Genomic DNA, 26,425 nt, shown 5'->3' on the forward strand with positions numbered 1-26,425 from the left:
ACAGAATTGCTACAAAACGACAGTAGTGCAACAAGTATAACCTATGAGAGGCGTGCTCCAGCATTTTGTTTTTAGTATGATCGACTGCTTCTTTTTATTTTGATTGCGTTCCTAAAAATCATTGCATTTCTGCAAAAGCTGCAAAAATACTGAAAACTTGGTAGCTCTATAAGGAGAAGTTTTTTTTCTCTCTCCTCGAGTAAGAAAAGAACTAGCAAATTAGATTCCTCCCCTGCCATCACAGACTTCCTGGATACACAAAACCTGCTGCTGGTTTTACACAGGAGGTGTTAAATTTCGGTTTGAACGTTTAATTCCAGTATCCTGATTTTACTCATCTGCTTTCTACCACGAAGATCGAAAAGAGAAACTAAGGAAAGGAGCACGCGAAGTGGGTTTGGATAAGTGTTATAACTGTGAATCCGCAGAAGTCTTTCCGTGATTTGACCTGGATTTTTTTCACATTGCTAATCTCATCTGGTAAATCCTTTTTCTCTCTCATCTGATGAAATGGGCAATGGTATTCACAGTTTACAAGACTAGAAAGCGTTTCTTTTCTGTAACGTTTAACCAGGACAAGGAGGTATCTTAAATGATATTCTTCAACCAAAAAGTATCTTTTTTTTTCCGCAGACACTTGATATTTCCATGAGCATGTGCACAGTTAATGATTTCAATTTCTTTTGATCGGGGAGAATTGTGTACCTAAAAAACCTCTTTCTGTGACGTGAATTAGTTCAGTTTCTTCAAACTTAGCCGCCCGGATAACCTGAAATTTGAATTGTACTGTACTTAGGTGATGCTTAATGCGTAAAGAGAGCGACAGGATCGGGCGCAATGGCACTTTTTGGGCGAAGGAGCCGGCCGAAGTTGATTATTTTTATTCTTGGAGCATGTACTGCGGGATATTTAATTTTTCACAAGAACAAGGACAAGGAGCAGGGATCTGCGAGCAGGCGAGGAGTTCTTACAGGTGGAACTGCCGAGGACACAGAAAGGTTACGGAAACCTGTTTATGAAAAGCCACCATTAGACATAAATGCCCTGGGAGAACTGGGAAGACCCGTAAAACTGGAACTAGATGGAGATGAGAAGAAGAAAGAAGAGGAGAGCATCAAAAAGCATCAGATCAATATTTATCTCAGCGAAAAGATCTCTCTTCACCGCAGGTTGCCTGTAATATGGAATCCACTGTAAGTGTCCGAAGTTTTCATGAGGTGTTACTTCCATTCAAGCACTTAACTCTGATTTTGTATTGGTAGAGGATATAATTCGATTTAACCCTGTTTATGATAATTAGCGCTTAATAAGACTGCTGCAATTTGTTTTCTTAACAAAAGCCTGCCATTCCCTCGTTCAGCCATGCATTCAATCGTAGAGATACTCTGTTGCAGCCAAGACATTCAATCCCCTGATTTTTTAGCAGCGTGTAAAACAAGAAGTATCTGAACAAACTATGAAAACCTATATAAATCAAAGAATGCTGGTGTTTCACATTAACACGAGCCTAATCTAGCTGTTATGATCCGTAGATTTACCGCACAAGGGTCTGTTAAAAGAAAAGCCATGCTCATTTGGGATTAAGAACTTTTTTTAGTTGCTACGTTCCCCAACCCTTTGAATTTGAACTGTTAATGAAATGAAAATGTATTTACTCGTACCTAATGATTACGTGATTTCTGCATCTAAATCAGTCTATAATGTAGTTCGAATTACAATATTCTTTGTTTTTAAGGAATCAGTACTTGCCTTCAGGTGTAGACTTCCTGAAATCAATGGGTGAGATCGTTTTCATACTATGCGAAGTAATTGAGTTGTTACTTTTAGGATGACGAAGCACCATGCCTTAGTTAAAATATTCTAAGCGATTTTTTAATAAAAAAAAACTATCCCCTTAAAATGGCTTTCAGTGGACAAAAATCTGTGATGTTCTTCTTTCGACAAAGTGCAGATTAAACAAAATCTAACATTTATGGAGTTTATATGTATAAGCATTTTTTCCATTTTAGTGAAATTTGTTTCCCTTTCACAGTTCTTTTACGTGATTTTAGGGCTTGAACCCTAAGGACTTAAACCTCTAGGTTTTCTCCCGTTTAAAGTGCAAAGATCAGGACGTTGCGAGAAAGACGAAATGACAAGTACGCCTTTACATTTAACACACTTTAGGTATAAGATTCATTACAACAAGCGTTTTCAAACACAAACTGCTAAAATTATAAGCAAGTAGCTTTAGTTTTGGGCCATTTTTAGATTTTTTAACAATGCGATGACAATGTCAGAGTACTGTGCTGTTTCATAAATGTTTCATTTCTGTTCTACAGATAGAACTGGTTTCAGTCCCAAGAGGAATATAAAATATTGTATGGGATGGGAGTTTTCCGTATTGTGGGTTAGGTTTTCAGCTATTTACTTTTGAATCACCCTTGCTGGGTTCACTGGCTATTTCCCATTGCCACAAATATCACATGTGTTAAACATGTTTTGAAGGGAGGGTTTTAGAATTGTACCGTTACTGCCAAATATTGAGACAACGAACGGTATTTGCAAGGCGACCGGTTTTGAAATAATACTGTATATCGTTGAGTTTAAAATATCACGACCCTTTCAAGCTCATTTTTTTGTTCGTTTAGGAGATTTCGTTTAATAAAATTGGTTAAAGTCCAGTTTCGGACGTTTGTCTGTGAAGAGTTTGCATATTGTCATTGTGGGGTTTTATTGCTTATTTAAACTCTTAAACTGACGGGGTTTGGTTGGCTATTGTGAAAATACCTGCAGCAGTCCCATTCAGGTTTGAGAAATCGGGTGTTCTCGGTCTCCGCCTTGTGTTGTACAGTATACCTTTAGGATAGGCTCCGACTTGCTCTTGATCCTCACCTGGATAATTAGCTTATTGATAATGGATGGGTGTTGATATTTAACACACTTGAATGCGTCATCAAACAATGAGTGCTAAGTGCATATGCATATATACTGTAGATGTTCTTATGCAAGATCTACGGTTCAATCTCAGGTGTGTTTTATGAAGATGTCAGATACAGTACATTTATACATACACAGATACTGTATATCATTTGTCATAAAGTCCATAACTTTATAACGTAAATACTAAGTACTAAAAAGTCTAGAGTAGGTATCTGAGTAGATACCCTGAAGCAGAAAAGATCGTTTAATTTAATAAAATATTTAACAAAAATGAGGGAATTACTATATGGAGAGCAAACATTCCTTAAAAAGATAAAAGTCATATTAACTGTTTAAATTAAACACAATACTGCATATAAGATGGAATGTGCAACTTTTTCTGTAGTACTGACAGAATTTTGTTTCCCATGTAAGCACATGGGCCAGAAGATGGCATTGTTGTCCCACAGCTCTCTCGTCCAAACTGGGGACACTCTGTGTGGAGCTTGCATGTGCCATCTGGGTTTCTGTGTGTTTGAAGATGAGCATGTACCCCATCCAGGATATCTGCCCTGTGCTTCTGAGATAGACTCTGTGTTTGCACAACCCTTGCCAGAGTTCTCCACTTCACCATTGCTCAACCTCCAGCCACTCGTACTCCTGGAGTTTTCCATGATTCGCATCCCCTGAATACAAAGTGACAGAAATAGGCTCTACCTTTGTTTGCCACAAGTCAAAACACACCCTCATTTACAGCATTTGCCAGATATTGATTGCAGTAGAGCCCCAAAAACCCTCACTTAATTTTAAAGCCACAAAAATACCATCAAAAGAAACTGTCAGAATGTGTAGAATATTGAAAACCGTGCTCATTGCTGTAACATTGAATTTTGCAGCTGTAAAGAACTGAAGTATGATTACATCCACCTTCCAACCACCTCTGTTGTTATTGCCTTTTACAATGAGGCTTGGTCAACACTACTGCGAACGGTGCACAGCGTTCTGGAGACCTCGCCTGACATCCTTCTCAAGGAAATCATCCTTGTTGATGACTACAGTGAAAGAGGTGAGACGTTATTTAAATTTTAAAAGGAAAAAAGTAACTGCATAATGCGCTCAAATAGAAAACAAACGCCTGTTATGTTGGGGATAGTGGGGGCATCATCGGACACGAGGGACATTGAAACAAAGCACATTACTCCTCAAGAAAATATGTCACAGCACTGCTATTATATGCCAAAAACTGGAATTACAAGCCCTTCTTCTCCATACTTTCTTTTTTTAGAGCTACTGCAAGCAGCTACAGTAGGAAAGAGATGAGAGTTATCAGGGCACATTTGCATTTAAAGTAATCGCTCCACTGTCCTATTAAATTTGCTTTGTTTGTTTCTGTAAGTAGTTCCATATGTACATCAACATTACGAAATCCAACACGTTTTCTCCACCACTTAAACAGTGAACCCTCTGTGCTGACATGTTAGTGGGCTACATTAGATTCATACGCTGGAGGGTAGTACTGTCTACAAGCAGTACTGTTATTGACATTTGTATGTTATCCCAAAAATCAAGGATTGTGCTTAACAATGGAAATTTGGTCATGTACACGACAGTTGTTGTTTTTACAGTTGTTAAGGGCTGCATTCACTGTCACGGTGCTGAGATAATCAAGGGAGTATTTTTTACAAAATGTTAAATCTGTATGAAGAACATTTATTCTTGTCCGAGCTTTATTTCATATTCTCTTTTCCAAGTTCCATGCTTTAATATTACAGAAAGAGAGTGTCTCTAAGCTCAACCAAAAAATATGTAGGGCATAACAACACATCTCTTGGATAATACTTGCATTTGTTATCGTATCTGTTGCAACCCTTGTTATAATTTGCATGATATACACCTCTTTTACATCTGCTAGTAAGAAAGCCCATTCGATTGTCTGTTTTCTAACACTATTAAACTTCTCACTATTAATCACACTTTGTCCCACTCTCCCTAAACCATATTCTATACAACCCAAATACTCAACTTTTTCCCATTGAAGAAATATGTTGGTTGTTTCAGAATTTGTTACATGCATTTTACAGTAGTATACTAGCTCGATAGATAACAAGATAACCTGTTTAATGCTTTAGAAGTACAGAGATATTGTGTGTACATTTAAATGTGACAGATCTTAATTTCTTAGAGGGTTTTTTATGTAGAAAAAGTAAAACTATTTTTACTTTTTATATATTCTGTTAAGTGTGTCTTATGGTTTGTCTCGCACAAATGCAGTCAGAAAAGGTATTCCACGGTATCCAGTGCTTTAGAATTTGTGCACTTATAGAACTACCTAATATGGAAAGACTCTTCCCTAAACTATATAGTGCAACATAATAGTAATTAAAATGAAAGAAAGACTGAAAGTAAAAATATATTAGTAATCTTATTGATACAAAATTGAAATGAAGTGAATCTGTTAATCTTTGGAAAAATGTTTTGTGTGTATGCTGGAGAAGTGTGCAGCAATATTGGAAAGTAAATTATGTTTTCTGCCTTAGGAACCAAGATTTGTATCTGCATATTAAGCTCATGTTTATATAAAAATTAAATAACAGAGCTCTGGTGTTTGCACAAGTAACAGTTGAGACTATCCAAGGTAGCAGTGGTCTTGAGTGACACAGGGAAACTGTATACTGAGAACAAAGCAAGCAATTTGTATGTGGTGCCATCCTGTGGTCATAGGAGAGATGGAGCCATAAGTGAGAGAACTATAGTGCTTTATAAAAGGAGACTTTTCCCATTATATTGCCCCTTGGGGATCAATGAAGTATTTTGAATTGAATATGAATGTTCTAGTAGCTATATAGGCTGCCATTACTAATACAATAATAGACTGCAGGTTCAATGTCAGTGTGACAGGACAGAGGGCCTGCATATGAGATTTGATAGTGCCTAGCTTTATTGAATTTATACTGTACACACTTTCTTTATTGTGTTTTGTTTGTTCTGTGCATTGTCTCCTCAGATGATTTCTAGTGGCATAATTGGTATGAAAATGTGAAGCAATGCAGCTTTTGTGGTAATTTAAGTAGTAGTTAGGAGATGTATCACACCCTCTTTAAGCATTAAGAGATTTTGAAGGGGGAGAGAAAAAGATTTAGAAGTTTTAGTGCCTGGCTAGAGATAATCCAATTTAAAGCATTGATTTAATGGGCTGTCAGTCACATAGACACTGTGGTATTGTCTGTTTGGGTCAGACTCATGTGTTAACAGCTCAGTCCATTTGTTCAGTGTGTTCACTGTTTACTATTCAGTGTAAAGAAGACATTCTGTATTTTCACTCTTCTGCATTTCCAGTCCAGTTACATTCTTTAGACCTAGAGAATACCATGTTATCATAAAAGAATACTATTTTTGCTTGCCTGTGGCATGAAGACTGAGTAAGTCTAGGACTTTATTATTCAAATAATTATCAGCAACTTGATTGGGGATTGTGCCTCACTGCAGTAGCATGTCCTGCTGAATATGGTTTCTTGCTTCTTTCACATCAAAAAAATATCTTCTTAAAACAAGCATTTGAGTCTCTAAATAGAGGAATTAGGTACAGGGCTTGTCCGAAGGTGCATCTAAGATCAAGTTTGTGATTTTTAATTACTTTAATCACTTCACACATGGGATAGGTTTAATCTTGTGGTTATATTTTTGTCAATTTTAATTTTGAATTAAAGGCTGCCAGTTTTATTATTTTTTATGCAAAAGTGTAGTGGTTGACCGAACTACTGTACGTCTTCCACTTTGGAAGTGCACGACGAGGGCAAGGTTAAGACCCTGGCACTGTAAAGAGCATGAAACTTACACGAACACATTGCAGAATTCATGCTGTACACATGCATATACACTGGTCCAATAGCTCCAGTAATATGATCAACTATTAATAATAATCTGTTCTGATATGTTATGATTAACTCTTTTTTAACATGTGTGCAGACAGAGCTTTCGGCATAAATACTGTATGAGTTTTTTTTATAAGCATTAATATTATAACCATTAATTAAATAAGTAAACTGATCCCTGTAAAATCCATTGTCTTACATGATGGGGGATCATAGGTGGTGGTGGCTGCATAAATATAAATTAAGAAATGATACAAAATCTGAACCTAGAAACAATAAACCAGACCAGAAGGGACCATGGTATTAGTTTCCCTGATTTTATTTGTTTAATCTTGAGACAAAAATCGAATTGGTCATGGTCTTTATTTCTCTTTTTCACTTCTACCACCATCTCCTCTCTCTCCTCTAACTGTGTATTCTCATCCTGCTTATCTTGTGTATTTTTTTTAATTGTTGTTGTTGTCGTCGTTCTGTAAAGCTCTTTAAGAAGCCACCTTTACAGGCGCTATATAAAATTATGATTATTATTTCAAACCCGCACAGAACATTTGAAGGAGCCCCTGGAGCGGTATATTTCAAGCTTGCGGAAAGTGCGCTTGATCCGAGCCCAGAAGAGGGAGGGGTTGGTGCGGGCTCGCGTGCTGGGGGCGTCCATAGCCACGGGCGATGTGCTGACGTTCCTGGACTGCCACTGCGAGTGTCACGAAGGGTGGCTGGAGCCCCTGCTACACCGGTGAGTCAGCCAGCGCCATGGATCGTGTCCCTTCTGGCTGGTGGCGTTGGAAAAGAACAAGTGCCTTTTTTGCGGGAGGGGGACACCAGCAGCTGACCGTATAAATAAAAATGCAAGAATGAACCCCGAGCTCCAGAAAAACACACCGTGACGCATGAAACAAATACACAAATTACAGGGGAGCAGTCAGAGCTTCAGATCTGAAACTGAGAAACTACTCAAGCCCCAAATGTATTGTTTTCTCAAATGTGCCAGAATCATTGTTGTTGCTGCTGTTATTGTCATTATTTGACAGCTATACTAAATTGTGTTATACCCCTGAAGTATTAAGTGCACATGTAGCTTGAAAACATAGTTCTGATGAACTCCAGCAATTACAACCATCCTATAAATAGGATGCTCATTCTTAAGAGAAGGAGAAGGGCCGGCTTTCATTTGTGTTGCTTGTACTGTGGCACTGAGTGGGATTTGGCTGAGGTATAATGTTATGCAAGCCTGCTGCAATGCTTTAATGCACAGTACGTTCCTTTTCCCAGAATAAAGGAAGACGAGTCTGCTGTGGTGTGTCCTGTCATTGACGTCATTGACTGGAACACATTCCAGTATCTAGGGAATTCCGGGGAGCCTCAGATTGGGGGTTTCGACTGGCGGCTGGTCTTCACCTGGCACACAGTCCCCGAGCACGAGCAGAAACGAAGGAGTTCTCCCACTGACGTCATCAGGTCTGTAGCAGCTGAGAAGCCTTTCATTAACCCAGCCACTCTCTAGTTGCACAGTGAAAGAACGTTTCCAATTCTGACCTTTAAAGCCCGACTTTGACTTTTAGATCTACTCACAATGTTTAAGGAAGCACTGGGCTAACACAAAATAATGCACACATTACACCCATTGTGAAAAGCGTGAGATCACCAAAACTTTCAATAAAAGCTGTCAATAGGCTGTTAGTTATCTTGTTACTTATTACTTGTTTGTTTAAATTGTGACTGGAGGTCTCACATTACAAAAAGAATAAAATAGCCATGTTCAGCACAAATATCTTGTTTAGAACTTAAACATTACACAGTTAACGTGTACCTGTAAAAACTGTGGGCCAACAGTACCATAACATACAAGCATCAGGAAAAACACTACAACAACTTTACACATGTTCGTAAATAACATTAAATGAGCTTAAATATTGCAACATAAATATCACATGTATAAGTAATATAAAAAAACCCCATAACATTACAATACAATAATATTTACTGACTCCTGAGAAATAAAAGACTGTTAGCAAGAGACCTTTCATGTTCACTCAAAATAGTTTGTTCAAACTAGACTTGGTTTCCCATTCCACTTTCCAAACTGAAAGTGTGTAGTCTTGTGCTAGACTGTAAAAATATTGCAGGAGTAACTGGGAATAGTTACTGGGGTTCAGGTGACAGGTTTTCTCTTTGCCACATTATACATACAATATTCTTATCATGTGAAGATAAAAATAAATATCTGTGCCATTCAAACTTGTGCTTCACTGGCAGGTCACCAACAATGGCTGGGGGCCTGTTTGCTGTCAGTAAAAAATACTTCCATTATCTGGGTACTTATGACACAGGAATGGAAGTGTGGGGAGGAGAGAACTTGGAATTCTCCTTTAGGGTAAGATGTTAATAGTCAATATGCTTGCTTTTTTGTGCATATTTTCAGATCAGATCACTTTATTAGCCATATACAATTCTTGCATTAGGAATTCATCTTTTCGCATACCCCAGCTTACTCTCCATTAGACACACAGACACAGACAGGGAGAGAAGCTTGGGGTCAGAGCGTAGGGTCAGCCATTGTACAGCGCCCCCGGAGCAGCTGGGGTTAAGGGCCTTGCTCAGGGGCCCAACGGAGTAGGATTCCTCTGTTGGCTGTGGGATTTGAACCGGCAACTTTCCAGCCAGAGACGCAGATCCTTAGCCACAGTGCCACTGCTCTGCCCTGAGTGGTGGCATCAATTTTCACCCATTGTTATTCTATGTCGTGAGCTCAGAAAATTCTCATGGGGGATAAACAGAAACAAGGACCAGCAAAAATCTTTCGCTTGATAAGCCTGACAAGGTTGATGCTTGGGATTTTAGTGGGCAGTGGCAGTAGTGGGTCAGACAACTATTAATTAACGTACTTAAAGCAGAAATCTTTCAATAACTGGCTGAACAAGGAAATGACTTCATTTGAGTCATATACCCAAAACAAATGATACTTATTTCCAGATCCTACACCGCTTCTGAGTTCCCTCTGCTGTTAGTGGCACTGAGGCTAAGGATCTGCGCCTGTTGCTGGAAGGTTGCTGGTTCAAATCCCATGGCCAGCAGAGAAATCCTACTCCGTTGGGGCCCTGAGCAAGGGCCTTTACCCCAACTGCTCCAGGGGCGCCGTATAAATGGCCTACCCTGTGCTCTGACACCAAGCTTCTCTCTCCCTGCCTGTGTGTCTCATGGAGAGCAGGTTGGGGTATGCGAAAAGACAAATTCCGAATGCAAGAAATTGTATATGGTTATTAAAGTGATCTTATCTCTTATCTTATATGAGCTCTTAACCCCTTTTTTTCTTTATACAATGCAATGCACATTGTCTCTTAAAGTCCAACAACTAACCTCTCAGCCTTGCATTCTACATAATACCTCTGTACCATTATGTTTACTTGGATGCCAAATGCTTGGTGATTTAAGGTGATGAAGAAATTGCACATGACTTCCTGGCCAACGAATCTCTAAATCTTATATATCTTTTTTTATGCTACACCACCTTCTCAGATCATTGTTCCAGAGCATTGCATTTAAAACTCTTCATTCATTTCTTCTGATCAATCTTTTAAACCTTTTCTTTTCTCCCATTTTGGACAGTCATCCCTTCTGAACATTAATAGTGAATAGCCTGCCTTTACAACTCCTCTAAGTGCCAATGTTTTCCAGCCACACTGTTCTTTGCTGATCATTCAGGAACCCCAGTCACTGCATTTCATTATTGTACACTAGTGCACGGATGTGTTACATTAAATTAAACCAAATCCCAATCTACTTTCATAACGTCACAGTTGAGGACAGTGTTTGGGGGTTCTCATTTCTTCTGTTTCTTTGGCCTCACTCAGACATTACTTTCTGGAGCATCATCCCCCAAGTCTCTTCTCCCTCCTTGGTTGATTTGGAAACATTACTAAAGGCTCCTTCAATCCTTTTGTTTATGTCTCATGCATTTCATTTGTGAACCTACCTCCATTATACAGCACCATTACTTTCCGTAAATGAAGAATTCAGCAGTAGTGCATTGGGGTTCTTTTCATCGGGTTTGGAGGATCCTAGCAGCTTTGACCTCGCAGGCAGGCTGCCCATTCCCTCAGCTCAAAATATATTTTAATACGTTTCATCTCTATGTCACATTCATTGGCGTTCTGCTCAACTACAAGGTTGGAAATGGTGTTTTAAAAGGAGGTTTCTGGTGGAGGTCAAATATCTCATCTCGCCCACTACCCCTAAACTGCACATACCGTAATTATCTTTTTTCTAAGCACTCTCTTTATGCTCTTTCTTGTACTCCTCCCTACACCCTATTTTCAGCCTTCTAGGTGTCCTGTCAGCCTCGTCCTCATGGGCTGGCTGCTGTTTCCTCAGTTAGGCAAGTTGCTCAAAATAAACTTTAAAACATTTTCTCTATACATCACACTATTCAGAATTTGGACAACTGAAAAATTATTAGTTACAATAGCTGTTAAAATAATAATATTTTTACTTAAGCTTACGCTGTGTACTAATTCCAACTGGTTAATTTCATTTAGTTTGCTGACAGTTTCATGTTGGAAAAAGTTAAGGTTCTTTGCGTCTTCCTTTTGAATTTGTTGTCTGTGAGTATGATGTGTTCTCTCTGACAGATCTGGCAGTGTGGTGGCAGCCTTGAGATTCACCCTTGCTCTCACGTGGGGCACATTTTCCCGAGACAAGCCCCCTATTCCCGCCGCAAGGCTTTGGCTAACAGTGTCCGCGCCGCTGAGGTCTGGATGGATGAGTACAAAGAGCTCTACTACCACAGGAACCCTCATGCCCGTCTGGTATGTTTCAGTACAGAAAACAAAATACAAGTTTTGAATTAAGCACACATTCGTGGCCTTTCTGAAAATACTGTAAGACGCCATGTTGTCGCAAATCCCTGGTCTCGCCACAGGTGAGAGCACGAGCTCCCACAAACTGCGATGTGATGTGGCCCTTCCTCCTCACTAGTCCCTGTAATGACTAATGTTCTGCGATGTACAAGCGAATGAGTACAGGTTGTGCAGCAGACATTCCACTGCAGAAATGTTCCAAGGTGATCAGGATGCAAAGTTAACAAGTGAGAAGTATTTGTCAGCAAAACCGTCTCGAAATCGAGAGCAATATTTCTGTTGTATTCATAAGCCTGCTTGTTTACAATGTAATAAGGCTGCATCACTGCATACATTTGACTTTTATTGTTGTTTGAAATGCAGTTATCAGTGCTGATTATTTCTAATCCTGAAATATAAAAATAGCCTTGCAGTTCCCCTTTAAGAATTTACTATATCCAAGACAATTGATCAGATATTTTTGTTTTAGCATGACACCCCTTAAAAGTGACTGATAGCCAAAATGTACTGTGATTTGTACATTGTTTCTACGCCTCCACTCAAAGCTACCCTTTTTGCTCTTTTTTAAATCAATGACCTCTACATGTAGGCGTAAAGTGTACTGCAAACATCGTCTGCATACCCGTGTTAAAAACCCTGGCCTGTACCCTTATGTTCTGAACAACTACTGTCTTATTTCCAATTTGTATTTTCCTGCCAAGATTTTGGCACAGACAGTGGCAAAGCAGTGTACTGTGGGCCAAGGAAATTCATTGCACACTCAAATGAAAACATTAATAATGTCGGCACAATGATCGCAGTTTTGAAGATGATTTTATATTTTGGGAGCTTGAGATACTGACCTTTAATAAACTCCTGTGATGTTGGCACTCTCAGACGTGCACAGCAGTTGTGCACTGGGATGTATTTGCATGGTCGTTTGGAATGTGTGCTAAACTCTTTTGACCTATAATTAGTTTTCGTAACATAGTTATTTTATTTAGCCAAATACTGTATAAAACTGCACACCAGTACAACACTGTATATTAGATGGTATATTATTGGGGCAGCCATATCACTCTGCAACTCACAACTGGCAACCCACTGAAGCTGAGCAGGTGTGAGCCTGATCAGTACCTGGATGGGAGACCTCCTGGGAAAAACTAAGGTTGCTGCTGGAAGAGGTGTTAGTGGGGCCAGCAGGGGGCGTTCACCCTGTGGTCCATGTGGGTCCTAATGCCCCAGTATAGTGACAGGGACACTATACTGTAAACAGGTGCCGTCCTTTGGATGAGATGTAAAACTGAGGTTCTGACTCTCTGTGGTCATTAAAAATCCCAGGGCGTTTCTCGAAAAGAATAGGGGAATGGCCCCGGCGTCCTGGCCAAATTTCTCATTGGCCCTTCCCAATCATGGCCTCCTAATAATCCCCATCTATGAATTGGCTTCATTACGCTGCTCTCCTCCCCACTGATAGCTGATGTGTGGTGAGCGTTCTGGCTCACTATGGCTACTGTCGTGTCATCATCAACATTGGTGGTGGAGGAGAGTCCCCATCACTGCTTTGAGTGGAGTGTCCAGAAAAGTGGTATATAAGTGTAAACAGGGAACAAGTGGCATTAATACATTAATACATTTCAACTGAGGATTAAGCAGAATTCTGTTAAGAAAGTATAATTTCCCTTATGTTATTGAACCACATCTAATCGTACATTATTCTATACATATACATACAGGGCTTGTGGGAAAGCCCGAGCAAAAACTGTTTTACATACAATACCAGCAACCATTCTAGTATACACGTCGACTCACTCACCATCATTCATGATGCCCAATGTTAATCATTACTTTATATCATTATACAGTTTATTATTAATCTATCAGAAGAAATCTAGCCTGAGAGCTTTACTTGTTAGATTATGCAGTGATGGTGTACTTTTAATGAAAACATTCTTAAGTAGAACTTAAAGATAGAGCACTTTCTCTAAGACCATAAAACAATGTTTCTTCCATACAGCAACACACATGGCTGGTCTGTCTTATTGTGATGAATGGTCTCCTATGCTGAGATGCCCCTGTATGAAATGAATTGATGAATGACCAATTAAAGAAACATCCCCTGGGCAAGACAGCATTTATCATTTATCACTTCAGATTGCTGTACTGTATGTCATCCAGCAAAATGTAGTTTTTTATGGCTGTTTTGCCACATGCTATGGAAAATCTAGTTGGGAAAAAAACTACCTTTACGTCAATGTTTTTGATACCTTTGCACATTAGGTTTAGGTTTGTAGATTAATTCTGCATTTTAATTAAACCAGTGAAACTGGTAATTACATTTTATTGTAGACTAATTTGTTCATGCAAAAAGCACATGGATCAAATAGCAGCAATAAAGAGTATTATTTTACATTTTTAAGTTGAATTATTTTAGAAAATATTAATGTACAGTAAGTAAAAAACTTTTTTTATTTCTATTTGTATATATTAAACTAAACCTTAAAATGATCTTTTCACTTGGTTGACCCTTGTTGGTTTTAAGAAAAATTAAAGTGTATGAATTTTGGGTATCCGTGACAGGCATCAGTCTAAACAAGGTGGCTGGTGTGATCTCGGCACATTAAAAGGAAACTGCAGACCTAAGACCAGTTAAAAATAATAAAATAATTGAGGGTATTGCAAAATGTTACAAATTCCAAATTAAACACAAAATCTAATGTAAGTCGCCATGTTGTTGCAAACCCCTGGTCTCGCCACTGTCGAGAGCGAGAGTTCCCATGAATGAACGTGAAGCTGCCCTTCCTGCTCACTAGTCACTAGTGGTGTGTGCATTAGACATTTCACCACAGAAATGTTCCAACGTGATCTAGTAAGTAGTATTGGTTGGAAAAAATGTCTCAAATCAAAATCAATATCTCTATTGGATTAAAAAAGGTGTGTTCACAAGCCTGCTTCTTCTTTATACCTGGAAAGTTAATCTTTTAGACTTTACTCTGTACATTTTACTTCCATTGTTGTTTGAAATGCACTTACAAATGCCGATACTTTATAACCCCAAAATCTAAAAATCGCGTTGCAGTTCCCCTTTATAACTCATGATGGACAGAAGGCTTCAGGGTCATGGGTCGTTCAGCAAAACTCTTCTCAGTTACATACTGACACTTGTTGGTGTTCGGTTGTTGCCAACACTCTCTTTATGGCAGATCAGGTCAACTTGACTGCCTGGTGCTACATTGGGAAATCAAATGCTGTACTTCATCCTGAAATTAGTGTAGCGAGATGCACATTGTCCTGCTAATTGTGTAGCCCGCTTGGTAGTCTTGCACGTTAGCAGCGTTTTGTTACTTGTTTCTCTTGTGAGAACAGAATGTGACAGGTTTTCCCTGGATGCCATGGATGTGGCGGTTGTCAGATGGCCGCCGTCTCTTGATGTGTGCTTCTGTGTGATTTACGAGGAAGATGAGTGGCAGAGCGATGAGCAGAGTTATTGCTTGTGGTTTTGACAGGCCATGGAGCAATGGTGGTGCCCAAAAGCCCACTGCGTGCAGATCCCAGTTGACCACTGGTGTGGTGACCCAGGATCAGGCATTGAGGAGTTTTCAGTGCCTGATCTGGCGAGCCACTCGACACTAACCTCGTGTGTGGCAAATAAATGCTGTTTACGTTCATCATAAGGAGTGACCCTCCAGGGTGCAAAGAAGCGAGATCTGGTCCAAGGCAGCAAAGCTCAAACCCTGTGCCATGGGTATAGCAAGATCAGAATCAAACAAATGGAGCTTTAAGTTTCCCTTTCCTCCTAGGCCTTGCAGTGGAAACAGAGTGGTGCCGAGTGATGTAGTAGGGTCCGACTGGATGACTTTGATTTATGTTCTCAGTGGAGAAGCAATGAGGTGGCACTTCCCTAAGAAGTTAGGACTGCTTTCCGACTGAGTAGGAACAAATTATTTCACCGTGGGCAAGGAGTTGTGTCCTGGAGAAACCGTGGGCTTGACCCAGAATCAATCAATTTATCTATCCACCCAGAAATGCATGTTCAATAACGCTGAGCACAGACTATTTTGTAATTTATTCCTGTTTTCACATATTACAGCAGCACTTCTATTGATGTACTCACAGAGACACCGCCAACCAATAAATTCATAACCCCTTACCTCCCCCTTGAGACCTGTTATGTATTTTGGAATAGTATTGTCAAAGTGTACGACATGCTTTTGCTTTAGTAAAATTAGAACAAAGTGAAAAACAATTGAGCAGCATGTGAAAATCAATGAGACAATCTTGAATAGAAATAAACATAGAAACCATTTAATATGAGGACTGAATTAAAAAAAATAAGACTTTTTTATCTTATTATTCATACATATGGTTTTGGCCTGAACTAATGTTAATCACCAATCAGAGAGGCTGTTTAGTTTTTGTACAGGTGTACAGTACAGACTGATCCAGATAAGTAGATTTGAATCCCAGATTTATTTAATATATTCTCTGAATTTATGAGATCAAGGAAGCATTTTAACCTTAGGTGTATATATGTTTGATTTATTTCTCCATTGTTTTATTTGCACATCAGTTCTTTAAATTGTTTAGATGTTTCACTAACAGTATTGTATGACTTCAGTACATTATTGATACTCACTGTCAAGCTCAGTGTGATTAAACAGTTTTAATCCAACATTTGTTACCACTTATTTCTATAGCCAGTGATATAGCTGGAGATATAGAATTATAGGCGCAATGATCTATGATGTGCAACAGTTGTAATTTTAAATGATAATTTTTAATTTAAACCTTGTGCCCATTGCTTGTTAGGTTAGGCTCCGGCTATGGAAGGATTTCTTTACCGTTCATAATATTATTAGAAATAGAGCTACCATAAATTAAAAATTCCAGGTGGCATGGTGGTGCAGATAGTAGCATTACTGCCTCACAGCACAGGAGCCTGGGTTCAATTCAGATTCCTCCCACGATCTAAAGACAAACTGGTAGGTTAATTGGCTTCTGGGAAAATTGGCAGTGGTGCAGGTGTGAGTGTTTGTGTCTGTGTGTACACTGCGATGGACTGATGTCCTGTCCAGGGTGTGTGCTGTCTTTCATCTGTTGCTTGCTGGGATAGACTCCAGCTCCTCCATTGACCCTGAAGTGGAAGAAACAGTGAAAAAATCAATCAATGGATGGATGGATGAATTAGTAAGTTTCTCCATAAGTGAGACAATATGCCAAGCATTGCTCTAGAAGAAATGGTACAGTAAATGGTGCTCTTGTTTGACATTTTTGATGCAAGCTCTGTGGGTGGTGACAGGGAGCGTGACCTTTGGATTTTAACGTTCTGTTTTAGGAAGCCTTTGGGGACGTGACTGAGAGGAGAAAGCTCAGAGGCAAACTGGGGTGTCAAAACTTCAAGTGGTACCTCGAAAATGTCTACCCAGACATCCATGTCCCAGAAGACCAACCAGGAATGTTTGGCATGGTGAGTTTGTGGCCTTGGCCTTCCCCACAAAAAGCTTTACATTTTGTTAAGAAATGATCAAAACTGTGTTAATTTGATTGTGATTTGCTTGCTAAAAACAGGGGGAATCATTTAGAAGTAACAAGACTTTTTTTTCTAGCTGAAGAACAAAGGGATGGTGAACTATTGTTTTGACTACAATCCACCAGATGATAATAATGTTGCTGGACATCAGATCATCCTGTATCCTTGCCATGGCATGGGACAAAATCAGGTATGTTGCAATTCCCTCCCAAAATACTGTACTGCTTACATGGTGAGTCAGGAGCCATACGCATACACTTTCCAGACTATAGGAAATTCCTCACTGAATGAGGCAGAAATCTTAGGACTGAACTGCTGGTGTACTGATAGCACTTGTACCACTCAAGCAGGGTTCCTGACTGACAGGGGCTTTTTAATATATTGCACCATCCTCGTGTTTGTACCATGTTAAAATATAATTACTAAAAATATCGTTCTATAATGCTTTGCAAACATTATAAATAATATAATGCAATTAAAGACTGCTGACTACAGTATTATCACAGGAGTCATGATCTTCTATTACACGATAGTAATCTACTAGGATAACCTGTCCAGATGGATCTGCAGTATAGTATAACATAGATTTTTTTAATATACCTTTATTATCCTTGCTTAGAACAGGGGACATTATTATTCTTTCTGCTTCTGTCCACTGTTTACTTTGTCCTTGCAATTAAGATACCCAAGATAAAAAAAGACAAATTAGCCAATACTTTAATAGAAAGTAAGCCTTTAACAGAAGTTAAGACACAAGTTTCTTATGTTCTCATTTACCAATGAGCTAAATATCTAGTTTTAACCCTGGATGTGCAGATACAATGTCCATTAGCTCCTTAATGCATGAATTTCCATTTATTTCATAAATGTATTGTAACGCTTACGGCCGACAGGCACTGTGTAAGAGCCGGCGTACCAGAGCAGGTGACGTCACCGCCCTTCCCTGTGATAGCAGGACTACAGCTACTGGGCTGTAGAGAGATCTCTCTTTAGCTCATGGGGCTGGGTCACTGCAGAGAGACACGGGAGTCCCGGGTTCGAGCCCCCGACAGTGGGGGGCCGACCTAAGGTGGCAAGGGCGCCCGCCTGAGCCCCCGTTGCGTTACAGTATTAATGGTAGAACCTGCAGGGTCTTCATAAAGGCTGTGATGTCAGAAGTACAATATGTGTCATTAAAAAAAACCCTTGTGTATTGCTTTCTTAAATGATCCACCATTGCATGCTTTAAATAGTTCAGACTACTTATGCATATTTCCTAATTGCCAAATATAAAAGCTACTGTACACATATCCAGCTATTGAGGAATTCTGAATTTGCTCTTTAGCAGGCTAATGGGCAAATTGCTCTTTATGGCCTTTAAAGGAATGAACAGTTCAGGACTCACGGAGGATTAAACAAAACATAAAGTACTCATTTGCATTTTCTGCAGTCTTCTCTTCAGTGTAGTACAGTATCTGCGTCAGAAAACATAGAGTGGATGTCAGTGGACTGTAGGAAACAGTATATTAAGCTACTGAGTCTCTGTATAGTGGAGAATTTTATTTTTATATACAGTAGGGTCTTTCCATTCGTGAGGGTTTGGTGCAGAGACCTGTGGCAAATACAAACAGCCAGATTTGCAGGCTAGTGGGTAACTGTGTGGGAAGCAGGGCTCACTCACTAGCACTCTAGTCTGTTGCGCGGCTCATTTGAAATTTGAGAACAACCTTTGGCTTGCTTTCATCTTCTTCTATCCAAAACCCGTCGGCCGGCCTGAATCACAAATAAGCGAATTTGCACATGTTCAATTCACATTTAACTTGAGTACAATGTTTCGGATTTATTTCTTCTAAATAAATCCTAGCAACAACTGGCTGTCATAATATTGTTTAGTTTCTGGTTCAGAATAGTAAATTGAGTGTTAGTGCATTATGTTTATAATATTTAACATGGTTCATATTGACTTGTATACCATTACTAACAATTTACATCATTTAGCATTTTTCTTATGACTATAAAATAGTACTGCCCTTCAGTGACTGTTCTACAGTCCTTTACTGCTTTTACACAGATACCTAAGCCACTCTTTCATCCATTGATATGCAACATTTCCATACCCTGTAAATAGTAATGACTGACTGACACACATCATTTTATTTCTCTAAATTGGGACAGTTGAAGGTGACAAATAGAAATTTACTACTAAGTTTCGCTATTTAGTATGTACAGTAGTAGCTATAGTATGTTATAGTATAGTAGTAAAAAATATTAGAATTGCTTAATGCTAAAGAATTGCTTTTATTTTATGATAACTAGCAATTAGCCCTATGAGACAGATTAACAATTCATTTACTACTAGAACACAGCTGTAGTCTGTAAAAAAAAAAATATTTTTTTTACACAAGAATGTCCTAGTGGGGTATTGTGAATACAATATTAACACTTTGGTTTCTTTTTAGAGAAAGGATGCATGCTTATTTGTGTGAATGGATGATTATAATGGCAGTAAAAACACTTAGCCAGAGTTTATACCTTTATCTCTAGATAAGTTAGCATTTCTTTTCTTTAGGAAACTAAACTGTTTTGTGCCTGTTTTTGTACCTGACAGTTCTTTGAATACTCTTCTGACAATGAGATCCGCTACAACACCAGAGAACCAGCAGGCTGTGCTACAGTGCAGCCTGGGACAGAGTACTTAACCATCCACTTATGCAGGAAGCCGGGGCTGCCAGTCCCAGAAGATCATAAATTTATCTTAAGAGAGGTAAGAAAATTACTTTTTTAATGCTAGGATTGGGAGAAAGACAATAGAGGGTTGTCCTTTTCCTTAGTGGAATTTAGACAAGGAAACTCCTGAAGTTCTCGGAGACGTTTCTTGATTTGCTTCCTTGGTGAATGCTCAGCCCTTCAAAAATTGTTTCTGACCTTACAGATGACATCTTTTTATCTTGTCTTTGGATTCATTCAACCTTAATCATTTTTATTGCCAAGAACTTGAGAATTAAGATCTCAGAGTCCTAAGAATGACAGCGGAAGATGTTGGGGGGAAAAAAGGAATATTACATCTTGTTTTGTATTTTGTTTTTACTCTACCTTCACACAGACATTCAAGCTAGGTGGCACAACAACACCAGTTTTGAAAAATCCTTTGAGAAATGTACTGAAACCATAAATAACGTGTGGACTTGTGGTGCACTGGTCAGGCATTTTGCCTGGTTTTGCTTGGGTAGTGATGGCTCCTAAATTAACTCAAGTACGTATAAAAGCTCATCTTCGGGAGTGAGGAGTCAGGAGACTATATTGCAATATTACAACCCTTCCCAGGAGTAAAGTTTACTCTTTAGCTGATCGCTGTTCTATGTGGACGTGAATCGTTCCTTGCCTTTCCCTCTGAGTGTTTCCTCATGATAAAATTTATATTGACCCATTTCAGACTAGCCGCCCACAGAGAGCTGCTGAATTCAGAGATTAGGACAATCGACACTTTACAGGTTGGGAAGAGGTGCCAAAGAGAAAGTAAAGAGTTTAAAAATTGAATTAGGGAGAAAAGCATGTGTGAAAGAGAAAAATGAAAAAAACAAAACAAATCCAAAGCAGCTTAGCTTTATTGTTTCCATGACTACACACCATTGTACATCTTTGCTGCTATGTAATGCCTTTTTTGACTTAACATTAACACAGTATACTTTATATTGACCCTCTTTATGAAATGTGAATTAGAATTTAAAAAAATAAAGAAGATGATAAGGCCCAGAATAAGATAACGTACTGTAGGTTGACTTTTAAATCATTACCCATATTTTTTGCTCGAGACTCCCAACTGCCTTTTGTGTGTGTTTTTGTTTTCTCTAAATAACAAAACAATTCAAGCAAAACAAATAATTCAAAATTAGTCCTGTAATGGTTCTGTTTTTGAAGACTGAACTTTTAGAATTTTACCTTATGTTTTAGTCACAATTTAACACACATTAAAGCCTTAACTGTTCACACATCTGCAGCTTTTACTTTTGAATAGTAAAAATTGTTATTGAATAATAAAAAAAAACAATTTCAACAATGAAAAAATAGTACAAAATAAAAATACATGTTTGACCACAAGATATTCATTTTTATATGTATTCGTATTATCTGAGCATGTGGATCCATCTCCTTCATTAACTTTAATGTTTAAGTTAAAAGTGAAATGAAATTACTCTGTTAACTGAATAACATTTGGAAACATGTTGACAGTAATCTAGATTTTTGATTTTATGAAGCAGGATTGAATTGTATATGGCTAAGTAACTATAGCAGCATATCCTGTACTCCTAACCTGCTCTTATCAACTTAACCCGACTTGGAGGTTGCAAGCTCGACTCATGGACCAATCAGTCCCCTGCAAAAATGTCCATTTCTTATTTGATACTCTACTCTCTTTGCAGTTAGTCAGGTTGTTTAAACCTGAGTTGCTTTAACTTGAGAACTTAAACCTGAGTTTGCCTTTGTGAAACAGTCACCCTAAGTTATTGGCTTAATCCTATGCGGATAATTTGAGAAAATTAGTTAATAAAAATAAAAATAATAATAATAATAATAATAATAATAATAATAATAATAATAATAATAATTGCTTACACTTATAAAGCACTTTTCCGGACACTCCACTCAAAGCAGTTTACAGGTAATGGGGACTCTCCTCCACCACCACCACCAATGTGCAGCATCCACCAGTTGTAAAACTGCCTCTGTGAGGCCTTTTATATACCTTAACTGTAATCTACACCCATGTGCAAATATGGCATTCCTACCCTTTCACAAATGAACTAATCAACGCCTCACCTCCAACTATGTCTACAGACAAGTATAAGAGGTTCTTACAGCAGTGGCCAATTGGCTGAAGTCTCAGAGACTAGGGGACACAGTTCAGCCTGTATGAGTTACAGGTCCTTCTCTGTAGAATGCTATATACTGTGTGTAAGAGCTTGTAGTCTGTATATTATTATATTGTCTCTTTTGTTTTCCTTTGTGTCTTAATTCTCTAATTATATCTGCCTTAATTTCTTTTTATTTTATTTTTGTAGGATAGTACCTTGTTCCACATTAAAACACAGAAATGTGTGCAAGCTATTGACAAATCTGACGCAGGCAGTCCAGCTCCAGCACTGAGACCGTGCACAGACACCAACTTCCAGAAGTGGTTTTTCGAGGAGAGACAATAATACAGAAGAATGTTTTGGTGAGACAATATTGAGGGCCAAGCAGAACTAAAACTGGCAGCTCTAGTTTTTATTCTGTTGCATTTTTTGAATGTTTTTACTTTATTATCTCTTTTCTTGTCATATTAGATTCAGTTGTCATAACGTATCACATGAGGTGGTGTGGTGTTACATACTGTACGTAATACTGTATGTTAAAATGAATTTACATTGTGCCTCTTCGGAATTTTGTCTGTTATGTTAGAGCCATCCAAACAGTGGTGCTCCAGCTCATTTGTGAAATTTGGGAGACTGAGAGATATCTTTTCTCTATTTTAAGTTGAATTCAGGGAAAATTTATTTTGGCACCACTTCAGAAAAGGAGACACCTGTAAGGCACACCTTGCTTCTTTATGAAAAACAGCTTGCTGAGTGCTAGGAAAAGCCTTAAACATGCCTTATTATTAGTGTTACATGAGGGGAATGTATTATTATTATTTATTAATGACCAAAGGAAATACTGTAAGTACCTAACCGATCTTGATACTTGTGTGTGATGTTTAAAGTGCTAGTATTCATACATAACACATGCTTTACACATATCTCCTGTTCTGAAGTGTTACTTGAAATTTTAGTATTTGGCCTCGGCCTCTTGTTCTTTTTTTAATGGTACTATATGTGTTTTGGACTGCATTCATAGTATCCTATTGAAGTTGTCAAGGGATGGCTTTCTTTGATTTTGCCCAAGATGCAAATTGATAATTTGAACTGGGAAAACAATAAGTACTGAAATAGAAGTACTACCTACACTAAAACATTTCTATTTTGATTTTGTTATATCTGTTTATAGGTTACCTTTTCCTCAGTACCTTAGGCATTTATCAACTTTGTTCCTTAATGCTCCTGGTCTCACCACAAAGCTGGATTTCTAACTACAACAACTGCTTGTTGAAACAATCACTTAATTCTGAAAACTCCAGTCTACATTTTTTACATGTGATTTATGTAAGTGATTTGTAAAACAGTGAATTTTCAGTTTTGTATAAACTCTTCCTTGCTCCATTGTTAAAAAAACATCTCCAGTTTATAAGGGGAACTGCAACGCTATTTTTATATTTTGGGGATAGAAAGAAACGGCATCGATGAGTGCATTTCAAATCAAAATAAAAGTAAAATGTAAAAATATCCGATTTACATTTTTAAATAGGTTCATTTTCCGGTATGCACAGCACAATATTCTACAATTGAGAACAAGGCCACAAAACATCTGGTGATGTGATGCGGCCCTATGACTTTGTAAACAAGCAGGCTTGTGAATACATCTCTTTTACTCCAATAGAAATATTGCTCTTGATTTCGAGATGGTTTTGGCAACAAATACTACTTGTTATCTGTGCATTTCTGTGGGGAAATGTCTGCTGCACAACCTGCACTTATTCTCTCGTGCATCGCATTACTTTAGCCATTACAATGACTAGTGAGCAGGAAGGGCCGCATCATGTTGCAATTTGTCGGAACTCTTGTTCTCGCCTGTGACGAGACCAGGTGTTTGCGACAATGTGGCGACTGTACTGAACTGCAGTTCCCCTTTAAATAGCAATGCAAACTATTGCTTAAAGGATGTAGTACTTTTGGCACTGCTCATGAGATTTAACTACTGAATTTTTTATAAATCACTAGCAATTGCACTAACTTTGAAGGCTGATAGTAGACAAGTACATGTCTAATCTTAACCTCCAACACTCCTAGAATTAACGTGACCTCGGTATGGGGTATTTCTCTTTCATGGTGTCCTGACAACCATTATTCCGGATGTTGAATTTTTAAAGTGCATTTAATGAATACCTCACACATAAAAGCAAAGCAACAATGGCAGAACAGTTAATAGTAGAACATGGCTGTACTATGCAGTATAGAAGGTTTTGATTTGAAACATATAATTCAGGTGAAGTGGTGATTTGCTGAAGACCTTACAGTCAGAACATCTTTCTAAATAGAAATCACATTTCAGGTCTGTTTGATTGTGTGCTCTATTATCTCTTTCTTTTTTTCAACTACATTTAAGTTCACACAACTTTAAAGTGTTGCTTGGACTCAGCAGTTTTGAACAGTGATAAATGCAGGACTGGGAAATTTAGTCATGTTCATGTCTGCACTGCACTGAAATAATTCTAATACGATTGTATTTCCTGCACATCAGATTGCTATATTTCAGAAAACTATTCTACATTATTAACGATTGATGTGAAATGATATTTAGGTTTATCTGTAGGGTGTCTTTTTCCTTCTGACTGCAATAATTAATAATTATTTAAATTATGATAAGATGTGAAAACTTGGCAAAAAACAGACTCTTGGAAACCAACCAAATTACCTTTTCACTAACCTTTAATTATTCATATTCTTTAAGTATTATCTCTTGTACCTTTTCATCCACATTTCTCAAATACAGTATAATAATAATTATATGGCACATTTTCAGGTGTGATGGTTAGTTAAAATGAATTTATTTTAATATATGTTTGATTCCTGGCTTTACGTTTTATTTCTTTTAGTTTTGTGGTCATGCAGTCCTGAAAACACAGAAGTGTCATCTGTGTTGAGAGGCAGTTGTCACAAGCCTATTTCCTGCCTTACAGTCTCAATGATGTGTTTTTAAAATGGAAAAAAACAACTTTTTTTCTTAATGTGTCGAAATGAGACTGCTCATGAAGAATGATTGATTTATTAAGGATTTTCATGGAATGAGACATGGAATGAATGTAATGTTGTGATATACATGTATTTCTTTTATTTAAAGTTTCCTAAAATATTATGGTAAAAAAACAATATGCATATATGTCAACACATAATAAGTAAAAATGTAATAATGTAAAATATTAACAAAGAGAAAGCTAGAAAAAGCATTTAATGTAACAAAGAATGATGCTACGTATTTGCTTAGGACAATATTATAAAATATTGTTTTTTTAAATATTTTAAAATATATTTTAAAATATTTTTTAGAAATGTTTTTCAAAAATGATCCTGGGAATTGAAACGTTTAGCGAAATGACTTTCTTATCCTCTTGAATAGCTATTTTTAAACTTCCGGTACTGTATATCTGGAAAACGGCTATGAAGATAAAGATAAAAATGTTAAAAAAACAATACGACGGCACATACAGACAGGTTAAGGCTAAGGATTTCTGCTGCAAACAGCTCTAGAGTGACAGAGTTAAGGTGCTATTGTATGGCTGACACCAACAGTCTGCAAAACATTAATTCAAAACAACTAATTCAAACATTAATTCATGCGTGTATCTGCCCTGTTCATTGGTGGTGTGAGAGGGTGAACGGTGATCTCTGCCCATGGCAAGAGGCACATGGGAACACTGTTCTGTACTTGAACCAGGTGCTTTACCCTGATTACTCCAGTTGTATCAATGGAAACCCTTAATCTCTAGGGATTTATGTTGTGATTAATGAGCACTGCAACCTCATGCTCTCTTAGGTTGTTTAACACTACAGACACCCTGTACGAAGTCTGCTTCCATCCTGCTGGCTCTTGTTTTGTGGAAGTGATTTGATGCTGCTATAAGGCAGCTGGTGAATGGATTTGAACGTTGTGTGCTGTAACTCACATCATTAGAAATGAGTCAGCACAAAGGGAAGTCACTCCAAGTACCAAGTACTTGCACTTTGTTAATGTCTGTCCTTTTCAAAACAAAACTATTTAATGTGAAATTGTGTAGTGGACTTAGCAGTACATTTCTTGTATTATTACAAAGAGTGAGACAATTTTGTCGATGGCTAAATGTGTATATAATGCATACAATAGGAGTACTCAAAATTAAACGTAAGCAGGAATTGAACTGTATTTTCTCAGTGATATTTATAGTTCTGCTCTTCAAGAGGCCTTAACAAATATGACGTGTGTAAGGGCTTATATAGATTTTTATTTTTTTTAATAAATTACATTGTTATTGCTGATCCCAGGTAAAAACTGGAATAATATCTTTTGTTAAAATATCATTTTGTAATTTTTAATTCTTGTTCAGGGGAAGGGCTATTTAGCTTTTTGCACTTTTGGGGATTCACTTTTGTATATTTCAATTAACTTAAATAAAAACTGAAATAATACATTCTTCATGTGTT

The 26,425-nt window shown here is 37.9% G+C and overlaps 1 protein-coding gene across 2 annotated transcripts; it reads left to right on the plus strand.

Annotated features, from left to right (window-relative positions):
- galnt12 (UDP-N-acetyl-alpha-D-galactosamine:polypeptide N-acetylgalactosaminyltransferase 12) lies at positions 1-26,410 on the plus strand. 2 transcript variants are annotated; one of them, XM_006635830.3, is made up of 11 exons: positions 1-1,193; positions 3,798-3,967; positions 7,317-7,506; positions 8,043-8,228; positions 9,027-9,144; positions 11,399-11,575; positions 16,941-17,072; positions 17,212-17,325; positions 19,723-19,878; positions 22,175-22,329; positions 24,844-26,410. In XM_006635830.3, the coding sequence occupies exons 1-10, from the start codon at positions 838-840 to the stop codon at positions 22,310-22,312; spliced, it is 1,737 nt and encodes a 578-aa protein (XP_006635893.2). In that variant the 5' UTR covers positions 1-837; the 3' UTR covers positions 22,313-22,329; positions 24,844-26,410. The 2 variants fall into 2 exon arrangements, with proteins under 2 accessions (XP_006635893.2, XP_069051188.1); XM_069195087.1 differs by having other exon boundaries at positions 22,175-26,410.
- Positions 26,411-26,425: the final 15 nt, after the last annotated feature.

This window comes from Lepisosteus oculatus, chromosome 10 (assembly GCF_040954835.1).
Source record: "Lepisosteus oculatus isolate fLepOcu1 chromosome 10, fLepOcu1.hap2, whole genome shotgun sequence".
NCBI lineage: Eukaryota > Metazoa > Chordata > Actinopteri > Semionotiformes > Lepisosteidae > Lepisosteus > Lepisosteus oculatus.